Source organism: Silurus meridionalis, chromosome 20, assembly GCF_014805685.1.
Source record: "Silurus meridionalis isolate SWU-2019-XX chromosome 20, ASM1480568v1, whole genome shotgun sequence".
NCBI classification, from domain to species: domain Eukaryota; kingdom Metazoa; phylum Chordata; class Actinopteri; order Siluriformes; family Siluridae; genus Silurus; species Silurus meridionalis.
In genome coordinates this window covers 12682756-12697181 of record NC_060903.1, presented here as the reverse complement: position 1 = coordinate 12697181, position 14426 = coordinate 12682756, and the positions used below count along the sequence as shown (strand labels likewise).

The following is a 14426-nucleotide window of genomic DNA, read 5'->3' as shown; positions in this document are numbered from 1 at the left end:
CGTCAAAATACAAGTCTTTCACCCTGAAAGGCATGAGGCAATTTAAATACCAGTGTGACGTCATAAAATCACTACGTTTTTTTTCTGAAATAAAACAAATGGTTGAGCAATACAAAACAAAACTTACAATCATCATAAAAATAATTCATAATAATTCTTCATTTCAATCAAATTCAATTGAAGTAAATCTGGTGAAGGTGGATGAGTTTAATTACTTGGATCAGCTGTGCAAAGTATCAGAGAGTATGTTAAAGAAGTAAAGGAAGGAGTGATTTGTGATAGAAGGGTAACTGCAAGAATGAAAGGGAATGTTTATAAGACTGGGATGAGACCTGTGATGTTGTATGGTTTCAGAGACGGTGGCATTGACACAAAGGCGGGAGGGGGAGCAGGAGGTGGCCGAGTTGGAGATGCTGCAATTTTCATTGGGAATGATGAGGATGGACGGGATTAGAAAAAATTCATTATTAGAGGGTTTTAGAGATGTTATTAGAGAAGTTCTGGAGAGAAGGTAAGAGAGATGTGATTGAGATGGTTTGGCAAAGTGAAGAGGAGAGACATGGGGTATATATCATTAGGGGACTGCTGAGGATGGAGATACCAGGCAGGGGGAAAAGAGGAAATCCATATGGATGTGTTCAAGGAAGAAAATTGAAAAGAGGTAGATTTTATTTGTATAGTGCTTCTAACAGTGAATTTTGTCCCAAAGCTGCTTTGCAGAGATAAATAGGTTATAAAATATGAATTTATTTGTTAATGCCTAAAAGTTTATCCCTAATAAACAAGCCAGTGGCAACAGAACTCCATGAGATTTAAAGAAGAAACCTTGACTGGAACCAGACTCGAAAGGAAACCCTTCATCATCTGGGTGACACCGAATTTACATTCATTATAGTTCCAGCATTGTTAAGGTGTGCTGGTCAGTAATGGGCGCCTAAACGCAAAACTGTATATGCAAACTGCAGTCCTAAGCCATTGTAGCAGACTGTTTATACTAAACTACAGTCCAAATCCATCATCAAAGTGTTTGGGTTGCTCAGTAACCTCATTTGCAACCATCCTCAGCTGCACAGAGTGGTCTCCAGCTGAAAAGAACTCTAGCCAGAGGTCATTAAAATGGATCAGGTGGATCTAAAAAAGAAGAAAGGGACAAGAGTGGAGTTGCTTACCAGACCAGGAGATGTTATCTAACCATAGCTAGGAGAGGTCTACCTTCAGATTCAAGATTCAAGAGTTTATGGTCATATAATGAACAAAATTATAAACGCAACACTTTTGTTTTTGCCCCCATTTTTCATGAACTGAACTCAAAGATCTAACACTTTTTTCTTTGTACACAAAAGGCCTTTTTCTCTCAAATATTGTTTAAAAATCTGTCTAAATCTGTTAGTGAGGACTTCTCTTTTGCCGAGATGATCCATCCACCTAACAGGTGTAACATATCAAGATGCTGATTAGACAGCATGATTACTGCACAAAAAAAGGCCACTCTAAAATGTAGTTTTATCACACAGCACAAAGCCACAGATGTCGCAAGTTTTGAGGGAGCGTGCGATTGACATGCTGACTGCAGGAATATCCACCAGAGCTGCTGCCCATGAATTGAATGTTAATTTCTCTACCATAAGCCGTCTCCAAACGCGTTTCAGAGAATTTGGCAGTACATCTAACCAGCCTCACAACCGCAGACCATGTGTAACCACACCAGCTCAGGACCTCCACATCCAGCATCTTCACCTCCGAGATTATCTGAAACCAGCCAGCTGCTGCAACAATGGGTTTGCATAACCAAAAGATTTTTGCTCAAACTGTCAGAAAGCGTCTCAGAGAAGCTCATCTGCATGGACACATCATCCATGGGTCCAAGTTGGTTCAGTGTTCCTATTGTAAAGGTAATCTGAGGTAGATTGGGTCTGAGATATCTGTAATATTGATATTTGCATTATGTGTGAATATGTGTGTGTGTGTGTGTGTGTGTGTGTGTGTGAGAGGTGTTTATGAGTATGCTCATCATTAAATAATTGTTACCATAAGAACATAAGTATTAGCTAACGTCAGTATATTTTGTTTGATATTTTCACTACGTTAACAATTATTTAAAACAAATCTAAAGTTCTACACAGCAATAGTATGTTTTTATATTAATTGATATTAGCCTTATTTATATCTTTAATTATTCTCAATTCATTTCAATTCTATTTAAGGTTTTATGTGTCATATTACATATTTAAAAGAAAAAAAAAAACAAAACAAGAATTAAAAGAAAATCAGCAAACAGTCCAAGCACTGAAAATGACAACGGAAAATATATTACTATTGCACACAAAGTTCAACTTTATTCACAAGACTGCAGCATTTCATTTATTAAGAGAGCAAAATAGATTATAATAGAATTCTGCTTGTATATACAATAATCAGAAGTAAAATAAAGTGGTGTAATGATTATTGTAATGAAACAGGGTTGTACATCTTTTACAAGCCAACCTCTACAGTCAGACCAATATCCCATCTCAGGACATTATACATTTTGAATACATCAGACAAATCCTAAAGTCAACTAGTGTAAGGAAAATAGATTCAATGTCTACAGTTTGCTCCCACACACTTTGGTCATTTTTGCATGTACACTTGCTTATATTATATGTGCATTGGGTCTACTGACTGTAGGCAATCTGTTTCTAATGCATACTTTGTTTTAACCTTTCTACTGATACTGCCACCGACCAGATATTATTTGGGCAGTGTACTGTTCTCAGCACAGCAGTGATATTGACTTGGTGGCGGCATGTTTATGGCTTTATGGTTCAGGGCTGGTACAAGTCTATCAAATGCACAAACACTGCACAATTACTGGGAATTGCACATCTACCATGTAAGTCCCCCTAAAACGTTTAAGACTCTAATTTATCATTTCTTTATATATTATTTATGTTAATCAGCTTCTAGTCTTCATTCAGGATTGGATTTAGATCACAAAACTGCATTTAGCTGGATATTTGACAGTGACATAAAGGTACTTTCAAAATCCAATTCATCTAATACACATGTACCAGCCCCATACTGGAGAGAGGGAGGGAGGGAGGGAGGGAGGGAGGGAGGGAGGGAGAGAGAGAGAGAGAGAGAGAGAGAGAGAGAGAGAGAGAGAGAGAGAATATTATAATCCTCCATGGCAGTATATGAACCGAACACTAATTAGATTTAAACTGTGGCTTTTTGACCCCTCCGTAAAGTTTTAAGGTATAAAGATGGCAGTGTTAGCCACCATTATACCTTATACAAATATACAGTACACACAGTACATGCAAAGCTATAAAGTGAAATATAATGCAGGACTTGCAATAAAGTACTGGAACGTATATAAAAAATTTGTTTTGGGGCAAAGCTGCTTCCAAATAAAGGAACCCTGTTGCTTAACTAATCTTCAGAAAACTAGCCCAATCGCAGGCCCTGTTGGTGTGGTCCACCACCAAGGGGTGCATTGCCTTCTTTATTAAACAAGCATGCCCTTTATTCTAACCTCTTCCCTCAGATGAACAGATTTGTTTTCTAGCACTATTTAAAGCTTGATATTATATTATTGATACACAACTTCCGTCACTATTGTTACTGTAGAATTAATTTGAGATGCAGATGTAATAAATGGCCTTTTCAGCATTGGAAACAAGCTTTTGTTATAACTTATCCAAAATCCCTTTTCACAACAATGCAGTGTCCTGATTTCTTCTGGCCATCATGAGAGCTGGAGTACAGCTAACCTGTTATGCCTAGGGTAAAAGCAGACTGTATGGTAAAGGAGAATCTCTCACCTACACAAGTATTTCAGTTTAGGCATATGAAATGCATTAAGGAAATGGCACTGAGAGAGATCCCAACGCCACGGGGAGAAAGTCAGTGCTTCTACTGAGCACAACAATAGAGCACATTGGAGGTTACCTGTAGTAATAAGTGTAGTCATTAACTTTTAAGAAGAGAGCAAGGGTCATTGCAAATACTGCATTATATAACACTGCGTGACTTTGTTGTAATGCCTTGCGCAGGTGTGTGAATGCAGATCATCACTGTTGCCTCTGATGATTAGGAGGGGTGAAATAGAACTGAATGTATTCCTTTAAATAGAGGTACATTTCCCAGCATTTGGGCCATAACCAAGTTCAACTTCACAAGTAATTTCCATGGCTGCATATTATATTAAACAACTTCAGTTTCTATTTTCTATTGTAGCATAATTTTAAATGTATTAAATGCCCTTTTCAACATTGGAAACAAGCTATTGTGAGGTTCTCACAATATCACATTTGACACTGATTATATATATGCATATATAATGCATATACATATGCGTAAAAATCTAAAGCTATAAGATTAATCTATCCAAACATATAACATTTTTACAGAAGAACGTCCGCACTGCAAGGCCAGTACACGTCAAAATAGGGGAAAAAGCTTTTAATGAGTTCTAACTTTATATACACTATCCAGGCAAAGAATGAGGAAGAAAATAAGAAGGAGAAGGGAGAGGGGATGTCTCTTGCTGTTCGGTTTCACACTATGGTAGGGATTTGAGGATCGCATTCACCTCTTCGGCCACCGCAGTCAAAGCAAACTCAAACTGCTCCTGAGAACGAGAAAAGAGTGGTTAAGATGACTGTGTATGATTTTGTATGTATGCCTGTGCCTGCATGTGTACCTTGGTTTGAACCATTCCAGGTCTCTGATCTCTCAGGTGTTCCAGTGTAGCAGCAATATCAATCTCTTTAGCACCTACAAAGAGAAACAGAGAGAAAATGCATGCAAAAAGATCAGATCACGGCAGATCGGTATTTGCATTGATATGGCCACAGAGATATTTTCTTTCACATCATTCTGAGGAAAGATATTACCAGCCATTTTCCCACACCAGTGCATGGGACGGAGGCTTCCATTTAACCTGCCAGGTATTATTTAAGGAATGCACAAGACATCACAAATGTCTCGAAACATTATGCCATCAATTCTATGTACATCTATTGCTATTTATATTTATTGGTTCTATATAGTTTTTGTTCATGCCTTGAAAGGAATAATAATTTCGTCCGAGCATTGATTTAACCTATTTCTTAAAAAAAAAGATTGAGAAGCAGTGCTTAAGGAAGAAATTTGTTGTACAAGTTTGGATATAATATCTATATATGTTTAAATGAAACTTTGATGAAAAATTGAAATTGTTATAGCAAGTGTAAGATTGAATAACATTAATCGAGAGATGTACCAAATGGCCTCCATATGGTACGATAAACTAACACTATCTACACTGCTTGTCCAAAAAAAATAAAGATTGCACAATTTAGTATTTCATTGTACCAGTTAACTGTGGCACTGTTTTGACAATCTTACGATGTCATAATATTTATTTCTGTCCATTTATTTTTGGCCCGAGATATTGTACTCAGGACAAGAACCATTCTGTAGAGTCTTCTCCAGCACATCCTATATGAGGTCAAGGTCCCAAATGAGGAATTCTGGAATATACCTTTGCCATAAGGGAAGAAATCCATTATTGATGGGAACAACCTGAATGGTTAAAATCTCAGGCTACGTAAAGAAATCATGTTTCAGAAAAAGAGGCTGGAGAATCCCAATAATCACTTTGCATCTTCAGAGTCAGAAGACAAAACCAGGATTTGTACTTCAACAGACACAGGGTGTTTTTTTCAGGGAGGATTTTACTGTGGAGCTGGAGAAGCTTTTTTCCTCTTTAGGTATGGAATTAGATCTAGGTATTAATCTGTTCTTTGTTTCAGGGTTGGTTGGTGATGGAGACAGAGGGTTTGCAGCTTTTTTTGTTGGACTTTCTCACTCACAAATTTATTCCCAAAATTTGTCTAAGTTTACAACACATACTTGCCTTTAAACATTAGATAGCATAGTAGATAGCTATTTTTTTCTAACCTTGGAGAACAACAATAGCATTCATAAATATTGATTTTTATTCAACATTTAATAGCAGCTCTAAGAGTTGTGGCAATATTAATGAACCAGAAAGTAGTCATCATAGAACTGACAATTGGAAAGCCTCCATGCCCTGATGGGTATCCTATGGGCTCTACGTTGGTTTTCTTCAAGAGTTTGCTCATTTTCTTTCAGACCTCTTTCTCAATTCTGATAGAGCTGCTTGTAGGAGATTTTAATATTTATGTAGATGATGCAAATGATGCTCTAGGACAAACATTTGTGGACTTATTAAACTCTTTTGGGACAAAAACAAAACATCACCAGACCAACTCACCATATTAATCACACACTAGACCTAATAATATCCCACCGAGCAGACATCACTGATATAGATATTTTACCTAAGAGTGATGACATCACAGACCATCACCTCATATTGAACACACTAACGTTAGAATAGATTAGCCGTGTCTCACCATGTTATCAACTTGGTAGGACTATTGTTCCGACTACTAAGAACAGATTTACAAATAACCTGCCTGATTTATCTCAATTTCTCACTATACCCATAAATGCTAACAATCTTAATGAAATGGTTAACAACCTAGACACTATCCTTGCTAGCACATTATACACCGTTGCCCCCATCCGGTTAAAAAAGATTCAAAAACAAGCACCTGCACCTTGGTATAATAGTCATACGCATGCTCTCAAGAGAAAAGCACGTAATCTGGAGAGAAAATTGAGGAAAACTAAATTGAAGGTATTTAGAATTGCATTTAAAGACAGTATGCTCAGCAACAGACAGGCGCTAAACGCTGCTAGAGCTGAACACCTGAGCAAACACATAGAAAACAACAAAAACAATTTGGCTCCAGTCACGTCCCACCTCATGAAGATTGTAGACCTTTAAAAAAGTAAATGCTGCAAACATCTTGAACCATCTAGAGACGTACCAACGCCATTTGGATCCCAACTTATGTTGAGTGTTTAAAGGCTCTGGCATGGAAAAGCTGGTGTTGGATCTTTGATGATCGCAAATGTTGAGCTATTTTATGAGTTGCTCAGTAGCTCCTGGTTCCATAATCTCAAATGACTGTATAAGACTGTAGAAAGGACATTAATCATAATCTTACACTCCAGTGCTCATGTTAGTTCTCACTCTCCAGTGTTCTGTATTGTTTAAAGACTATAATCACACTCTTGATGTCACCCAAATGAGGAGTTTTTCCTTGCCACATTCACCCCAGGCTGCTCATCAGGGATAAATACACACCGTAGTATCTTTTAATTATAAATGATAAATAACTGATTCTATGCTAGAAAATGTGCAATGCACAATATTTATATTACTTTCACTCCTCCCAGCAATAACCTGGAGAGAAATATTTTAGAATTATTGATATTAAAATAACTAACAACTACTGGGCAAAATCTTGTGTTTTGCTTTAAAATCTGCATTTGACAAAAAAATGACATTTGTTATGAAGGTAAACTGAAAGGTGCTTATTTCGACTTGAAGTTGAGTGCAGCTGATAAAACTGTGTAGTTGAGGCTTGCATTTTCCCTTACGATACGAAGGACGAGGTGGAAGTGTTTTTGAAGCAAAGTCCTTGCTTATAAATGTAGTGTTATTGCAACAGGAGGGAACTTAAATCGAAGTCATAGCCAGTCAAAGCAAGGTCAATAGTGTTTACTGAAGAAATTTTAAAGAGAGGACAGAAAGATGATCTTCACCTACCTTTAGCCATCTTATTCAGAACCATATCAATCAGTATGTATGTCCCAGTCCTCCCCGCTCCATCACTGAGAGAGTAGGATAGAGAGAGACTACTGATTATTTAATTGCAGCACCCTTATGTTCATGAAAAATGTTTAGTAATATACTCGCCTGCAATGAACTATAATTGGGCAGGACCTTCCTCTGTAGCATTTATTTACTTTCCTGTAAAAAAAAGCACAATGTGTCAAAAAATGCTATGAATGACTATTTGATACATTTCTGGCATAGTGCCCACACACACACACAAACACACGCACACGCACATGTACCAGTTCTGTCGATATGTGTTAGAATATCATTTGCTGAAGTGCATTAATTAAATTCATTTTTATAATATCTTTTATATATATACTCAGTTAGCCATTGTGTTTCAGTCACGTAGGCAAAATGCTGTGATATGAAGACTAAAAAAAGAGATGTGATCAAGAAGGAAAGTCAAAAAGAAATTAAAAAAGTGACTGACAGACAGACAGACAGAAAACGTAGTCACCCAACTTCAATGGGTAAAAACAAAGGATAAAGAGTAGAGCAAGTGCAGAGGCCAGAACAGTGCTCATTGGGGGTTAAGGGGAAAAGAGGATATCCCAAGGTGCACTAGGATGTGGAGTAACGGCTGTCAGTGATCACTTTTGTGACTATGCAACTGGAGTCAGTGTGCACAAGCTGCATTAGCACAAAAATGACACTGGCAACCGTTCAAACAATGAGACAGAGAGAGAAAGATGGCAAGGAATTAAGTAAAAGTAAAAGTAGAGAGAGGAGAGAAGGAGCCTTCTGGACACATGCCCTGTGTGAGTAATTATCTTCTTCAGAAGCCATTCCTGTGTTGCCTACTTTTGGTCATGAAATGTTATAATTTCTTCATCTTCATCTGTCTAAAATTGTGACAGAATATATTTCTATGTAGAACCCTCCATGCTTCCCTCAAGCTTGCCCCAGGGCTAGCAGAATAGAAGCAGCCCCATATCATGATGCTGCCACCACCATGCTCCACCATAGGTCTGTCTGGTGTACTTTGGGTGATGACCTCTCTTGTTTTTGTGCCAACCATACATTAAATGGCAAAGATTATGTACACACACCTCCTTATTATTCATTGTTTAGGCAGTAGAATTGGTTGACCTTTTGCAAAATCATGAACTCTCTTACAGCTAACTCATTATTCATGCCCAAGCTTTCAAACAATGTGTGCACCAAACTCATATAGGTATGATAGTCAGACATCTGCATTTTTAAAGTATAGCATATCTTTGAAAATAATTCGGAGAAGTTCTAACTGGGTCCACATGAGTTTATGTGATTTATGTAGGTTTGTTTTTTTTTTGGGGTTTGGCTTTGATTAGCGATCCTAACCCACAGTAAAGACGTGAAGACTGTGTTGCAAAGACTGACAACTACTTACCAAATACTAATTACGTAATTAAAAATTATTTAATTAATTATTTTTGTACTATAGGTTACATGCTGCAGTATTTATAAAATATGATTTTAAGAGAAAATTAGCACTATTTTTTGTCAAACGCTGTCCAATCTCTCCAGCTTGACCCCATTCTTTGAGATTAAGTCTCCCCTCAGCCCACACATTTTCCAGCCTAGTTTTGAATACTATTTATCTACAGCTTAGTCAACACACGGTAAATTTGTATTTGCTATATGTAGAATTGCATTTTTTGAAGAGGGTGGGGGTTGGGGATGAAAAAGAAAACAGCAAATGTTGGTGTACCTGTTCATTGTTGCATATTTAAGTACGTTTCTGTGGTTATTGTATTAATAAAACAAGAAAAAAAAAGAAAAAATGGAAATTTAACTGTTAGATTCTGATGGATTGATAAATCAATACATTTATAAGGGCTTTTCCTGAACACATCATTATTATACATTACAAAGGTCAACACACTGGAAGCTGTTACAGGATTACTGGAGGTACCAACACTTCTAAAAGAAAATTCTAGCAGGTAGGCAGACAAAAAAGTTTACCACAAAAAAACACTTCAGAAAAGACCATAAAACTGAATCACAAAACAGGATAACAAAACCAACCCTCAAAATGAATAGTGTTTTGGCACTACTAAATAAGGGACCATATCATCACAACAGGGGATGAAAATCATAAATGCAATGATGTAACCTTAGCTGGTTATTGAATCAGGGTCAATGGAACACAGAAACTTAAAATATGAATTATTAGTACCTGTAGCATTTAAGAGCATTATATACACAGACTAATCAGGGAAAACAAAGCCATGTGAATTCGAACACACTCAGAAGTTTGTGACGATCACAACACACATGCTAAAGTTTGATGCTCTTCTGACACAACTGGTGTAGATTAAAACATGTTAAATAAAGAAAACGAATGGCTTGTCACACATACTGCTATACTGAGTATTTTGCCGGATAAAAGAGAAATCTCTGAACCTGTTGGTAGGCATTATTCTGCAATTTTTTTTATGATACAGAGCCTGTTAAAGTTTAAAAGCACCACTTTTATTTGAGAGAAGTATACATGTTCCTTATTTTTATATAAAAAAGGGGGGTAATTTACAATATGAAGATTTACATTCACCAAATAAATGTATACATCTACAGATCTTGGACTTTATTTTCATTGAAAAATCCTCCTTTAGCATGAACAATAATAACAGCTTCACAAATACTGAATACCGCTTGCAGATCTTAGAGGTATGCTTTGGGTCATTGTCTCGTTGTATGGTAAAGTTGGTTCCGATTAGCCGCATAGACCACATGGAATTGCGTAGTGTTACAGTATAGTGTTATGTTGGTTCGGTATTCCTTTCATTAGGATTAAGTCTTCAACCTTCTCTGCTCCAAAACAACCCAAACCATTAAGCTTCCACCTCCATGTTTGGGTGTGTGGGTGTGACACATTCTGCTAACATCTCTCTCGTGTTTGCTGTTTATAAATGTAACATTTGGACTCATCTGACCACAGAACCTTCTTACATTCTTTCACTGTCCAATTTCTGTCTGTTTTTACTTAATTTGTTGCATATGAATAAAAGGAACATGCATGTCTCAAAAATGATAAGACTAGGTGTTTTTCAAACTTTTCACAGGTACTGTATACAATTGTATAGAGTTTGTATACTGACAGTGCACTGTACCATCAAGCTACTATCAAGCTTTTTAGCATATAAATGTAACCTTCATTTTTAAGCACCTTGCAATGAACTAAAAATGAGAGGAGCAGAGAGATTTATTAAATGAGCAGGAAAATGACAGTGAAAAAAGTGAACAGGAAGAATGAAAGAAAGTAGCAGGGAGACTAAATGCAAAACAAATTGCAATGAATCTCATAAACTCATATTTTATGCACAATAAATTATAGAAAACATCAAATGAGGAAACAAACCTGAGGAGATGTACCATTTTAAAAAGGTATAAAAAAATTATGTAATTTTAAATTGAGACAGGGCCATGTTAATACTCTGTAGAATCCCCTCTTCTTTTAACAGTCTGGGAACTGAATTGCTGGCATTCATCTTGTCGCATACACAATTCTAGCTGCTTAACAGTCCTGGGTCTTCTTTGACTTATTTTTTCATTACATGATGTGCCAAATATTTACAATTCAAATGTAAAAGCTGCCAATTCCATAGGCACCACAAGACCATCAGACATAACATATAATCAGAGATGCAGGCTTTTGAACTGAGTACTGATAACGAAACAGATGGCCACTCTCCTCTTTAATGTGAAGGGCGAAGCATTCATGGTTTTCCAAAAACAATTTTGTATCCTCAACAGTTTTCCATTTTGCCCCAGTCCATTTTAAACACGCTTTGGCCCAGAGAAGACGATGACATTTCTTGATCGTGTTCACGTATGGCTTCTTCTTTGCTTTATTCTACATTTATGGATGGCATTGGGAACTGTGTTTACAGACAATGAGTTCTAGAAGTGTTTCTGATTCCATGCAGTGATTTTCATTATATATATTAATCTTTTCATGATATAAACTGTAAATGGTGAGATATTTAAAGTCTTTGATTCAGAAAGTGTTACACAATTTGTAGACACAAATCTTTTGCAGATTGGTAAACCTTTGCCCATCGTTGCCCATTCTGACAGACTTCTTTAAGATACTCTTTTTATACCCAATCATGTTACTAACCTGAATAGTTGCAAAATGGTTCTCCAGCTGTTGCTGTTTAGTAACACTTTTCCAACCTTTTGTTACTCCTGTCCTGACTTTTTTAAGAGGTGTTGAGTTAAAAATTTAAAAATGGCCTTTTATTTATAAGTTACTTAAGTTTTCTATGTTCTCTTGTGGATACAATATTAGCTTATGAGATTTGCAAATTATTGCATTTTTTATTTTATTTTTCCCAAATTTTAGGGAATTTGGGTTGTAGATTTTTCAAAGTTCATCAAATGTTCATCAAATTATTATTATTTTTTTTATGCACACAAGAACACACACACACAACACACACACACACACACACACACAATGTTCAGATGTACCTGCGGAAGTCGAGCAGAGCCTGGCTGGTCTCGGGTGTATACTGGTTGAGCCAGGTGTGGTAATGGAACTGGGTGACTGTGCGACTTTCGTTGGTTTGCATGTTCTTCAGGTAAAAACTACGAACCAGGAAATCCTCACACCACACATGTTCTGACACCAGGTTAACCTACAGACACACACACACAAACACACACACACACCAGTATATCTTCTGTCACGTGTGTGTAATAGATCACAACACTGTGTCCATATACTGTATATCTTTTTTTTTTTTTGTCAGAGGCTGTTGCATCTACAGTACGTTTCACTACCTCATATATATGGTAGAGATTAGAGCCCTCATCTGGCCAGTAGTGGTAACACTGCTTAACTCCACTTTCTGTCAGAGGAGTCAGCATGACGATCACCACACACCCGCTTTCCCACACCATCTATACAAAACACACACATTACTCACACAGATGTAATGCTAAATATCAATTAAACAGCAATGGATATCGGTATTTAAAAAAAAAAAAAAAAATCAGCATAACAAAATGTGTCCTGTTGAAAAACTCTACTCTGTGCTCTAAAATATCTGTGTCTTCTGATGCTTTCTGGCATTTTAAAGTCAAATATGCATGTTGCAATATTACAGCAGAATCAGAATAAAAAAGATCTATGTTTTTCTAAAGAAGTATGTTTGCACTTACAAGGAATTTGTTTTAATGACAAGCTTCCAGTTGCACATTTTTTATAAAAAAAAGAATTAATAAATAAATAAAGTGGTATTGCACATTTTTATATATATATATATATATATATAAGTGCTCCCTTTAAACTTTTACTTGAGTAAATGTACAAAAGTATTTGCCTTCAAATGTACTTAAGTATCCAAAGTATTCTGATTTATTATGGCTATAATGTTTCTATTATTATTTTTGTCACAAGACTCTTGTTTAATCAAGTCAGTTTATGACAGCACAGAAATCTATTAATAAATTGATATCAATTAGTCCAACACTGATTGATATCTACTAAAATTATAATCCTTCCAAAAATCCCCTACACCGCCTTTTCAACTACCGGTACTTGAAAACAAAAACTTATTTTGAACTAATTACAGAAATCATGCAAATATGAACACAGGTGTTGTGGCAAAGTAGAGTCAGGAGTTTCTTTAATCATATATTATTAATAAAATTACAAAACTTGTTCAAAACAGACTTCTGAAGCTCTACCCTGATTGGTTTATTGTTGCGTGCTTAACCGGTAAATTTGTTATCCACTCATGAATAAAACATTGCCAAATGTAGGTAAGTAAAAAGTACGATTTGAGAATTAAAATGTAATAATGTGAAAGTAAAAGTCTCCCCAAATGGAAATACTCCAGTAAAGTACAGATATGCAAAAAAGCTACTTAAGTACAGTAAGGAATTACATTTACTTTGTTACTGTCCACCACTGTTTAACATACACACACACACACGCGCACACACACACACACACACACACACACACACACACACACTCACTCACTCACTCACTCACTCACTAATTTACCTGCCAGAAGTCAGAAACAGTTGAAGGCAGAGGACCTTGAGTAGCAATGTAAGCTGGGTTCCTGGGGTCATGGTCCATCTGGAAGATAAAACACACCATCATAGAATGAAACAATATCATTTAATGTTTATCGTAACACAAATTCAGGACAGAATACAGTGGAATTGTGTAGTATTTACTTACGATAGGACTGGCATTGATGTAATCAGAGTTGCCTTGGCTGTTCTCCAGTTTCAAGCAAATCCTTGAATGATCATCTGAAATGTGGGGATAGAAATGTTTTTTGGAAAACAGTTTTTTGTGTAGTTCTGTGGAACTTTATAAAAATGTTCCCTGAAAACAGGTTAAAGATGCACTTAATGGATGTAATGTAATCCTATATGAGGGTATCTGTGTACATGCACATGCTTACAAGGTATGATAGTTGTATTGCGATTCTTTTTGGCATTAGAGTCTCTCTGGCCAACACTGCAGGTGTTTGGTTCTGCCTGATACGCACACAGAGCTTCCCACTCCTTCTCCAACCTGTTCTTATTCTTTAGGTGATCCTCCATATATGACTGAAATGACAAAAAGACAAAAAGAGAATTACAGTATGTGGTACACTTGGCAATAGTTTAATTGTATTTTTTTTTTTTGTAAAAGATTATTCTCTTATGCAATTTAATGGCAGGTTATACA

The 14426-nt window shown here is 36.4% G+C and overlaps 1 protein-coding gene across 1 annotated transcript in view; it reads right to left on the bottom strand.

The window, feature by feature from the left end:
- Positions 1-2310: 2310 nt before the first annotated feature.
- Positions 2311-14426, bottom strand: part of slco5a1b (solute carrier organic anion transporter family member 5A1b) — a 31278-nt gene continuing 19162 nt past the window's right edge. Inside the window, exons 15-23 of the mRNA XM_046876985.1 lie at positions 14158-14305; positions 13929-14002; positions 13746-13823; positions 12515-12634; positions 12203-12369; positions 7823-7876; positions 7673-7737; positions 4688-4761; positions 2311-4615 (exon numbers count right to left, since the gene is read on the bottom strand). Coding sequence (XP_046732941.1) covers positions 4547-4615; positions 4688-4761; positions 7673-7737; positions 7823-7876; positions 12203-12369; positions 12515-12634; positions 13746-13823; positions 13929-14002; positions 14158-14305 — 849 coding nt within the window. The 3' untranslated portion in view covers positions 2311-4546. The remainder of the gene's footprint in view (positions 4616-4687; positions 4762-7672; positions 7738-7822; positions 7877-12202; positions 12370-12514; positions 12635-13745; positions 13824-13928; positions 14003-14157; positions 14306-14426) is intronic.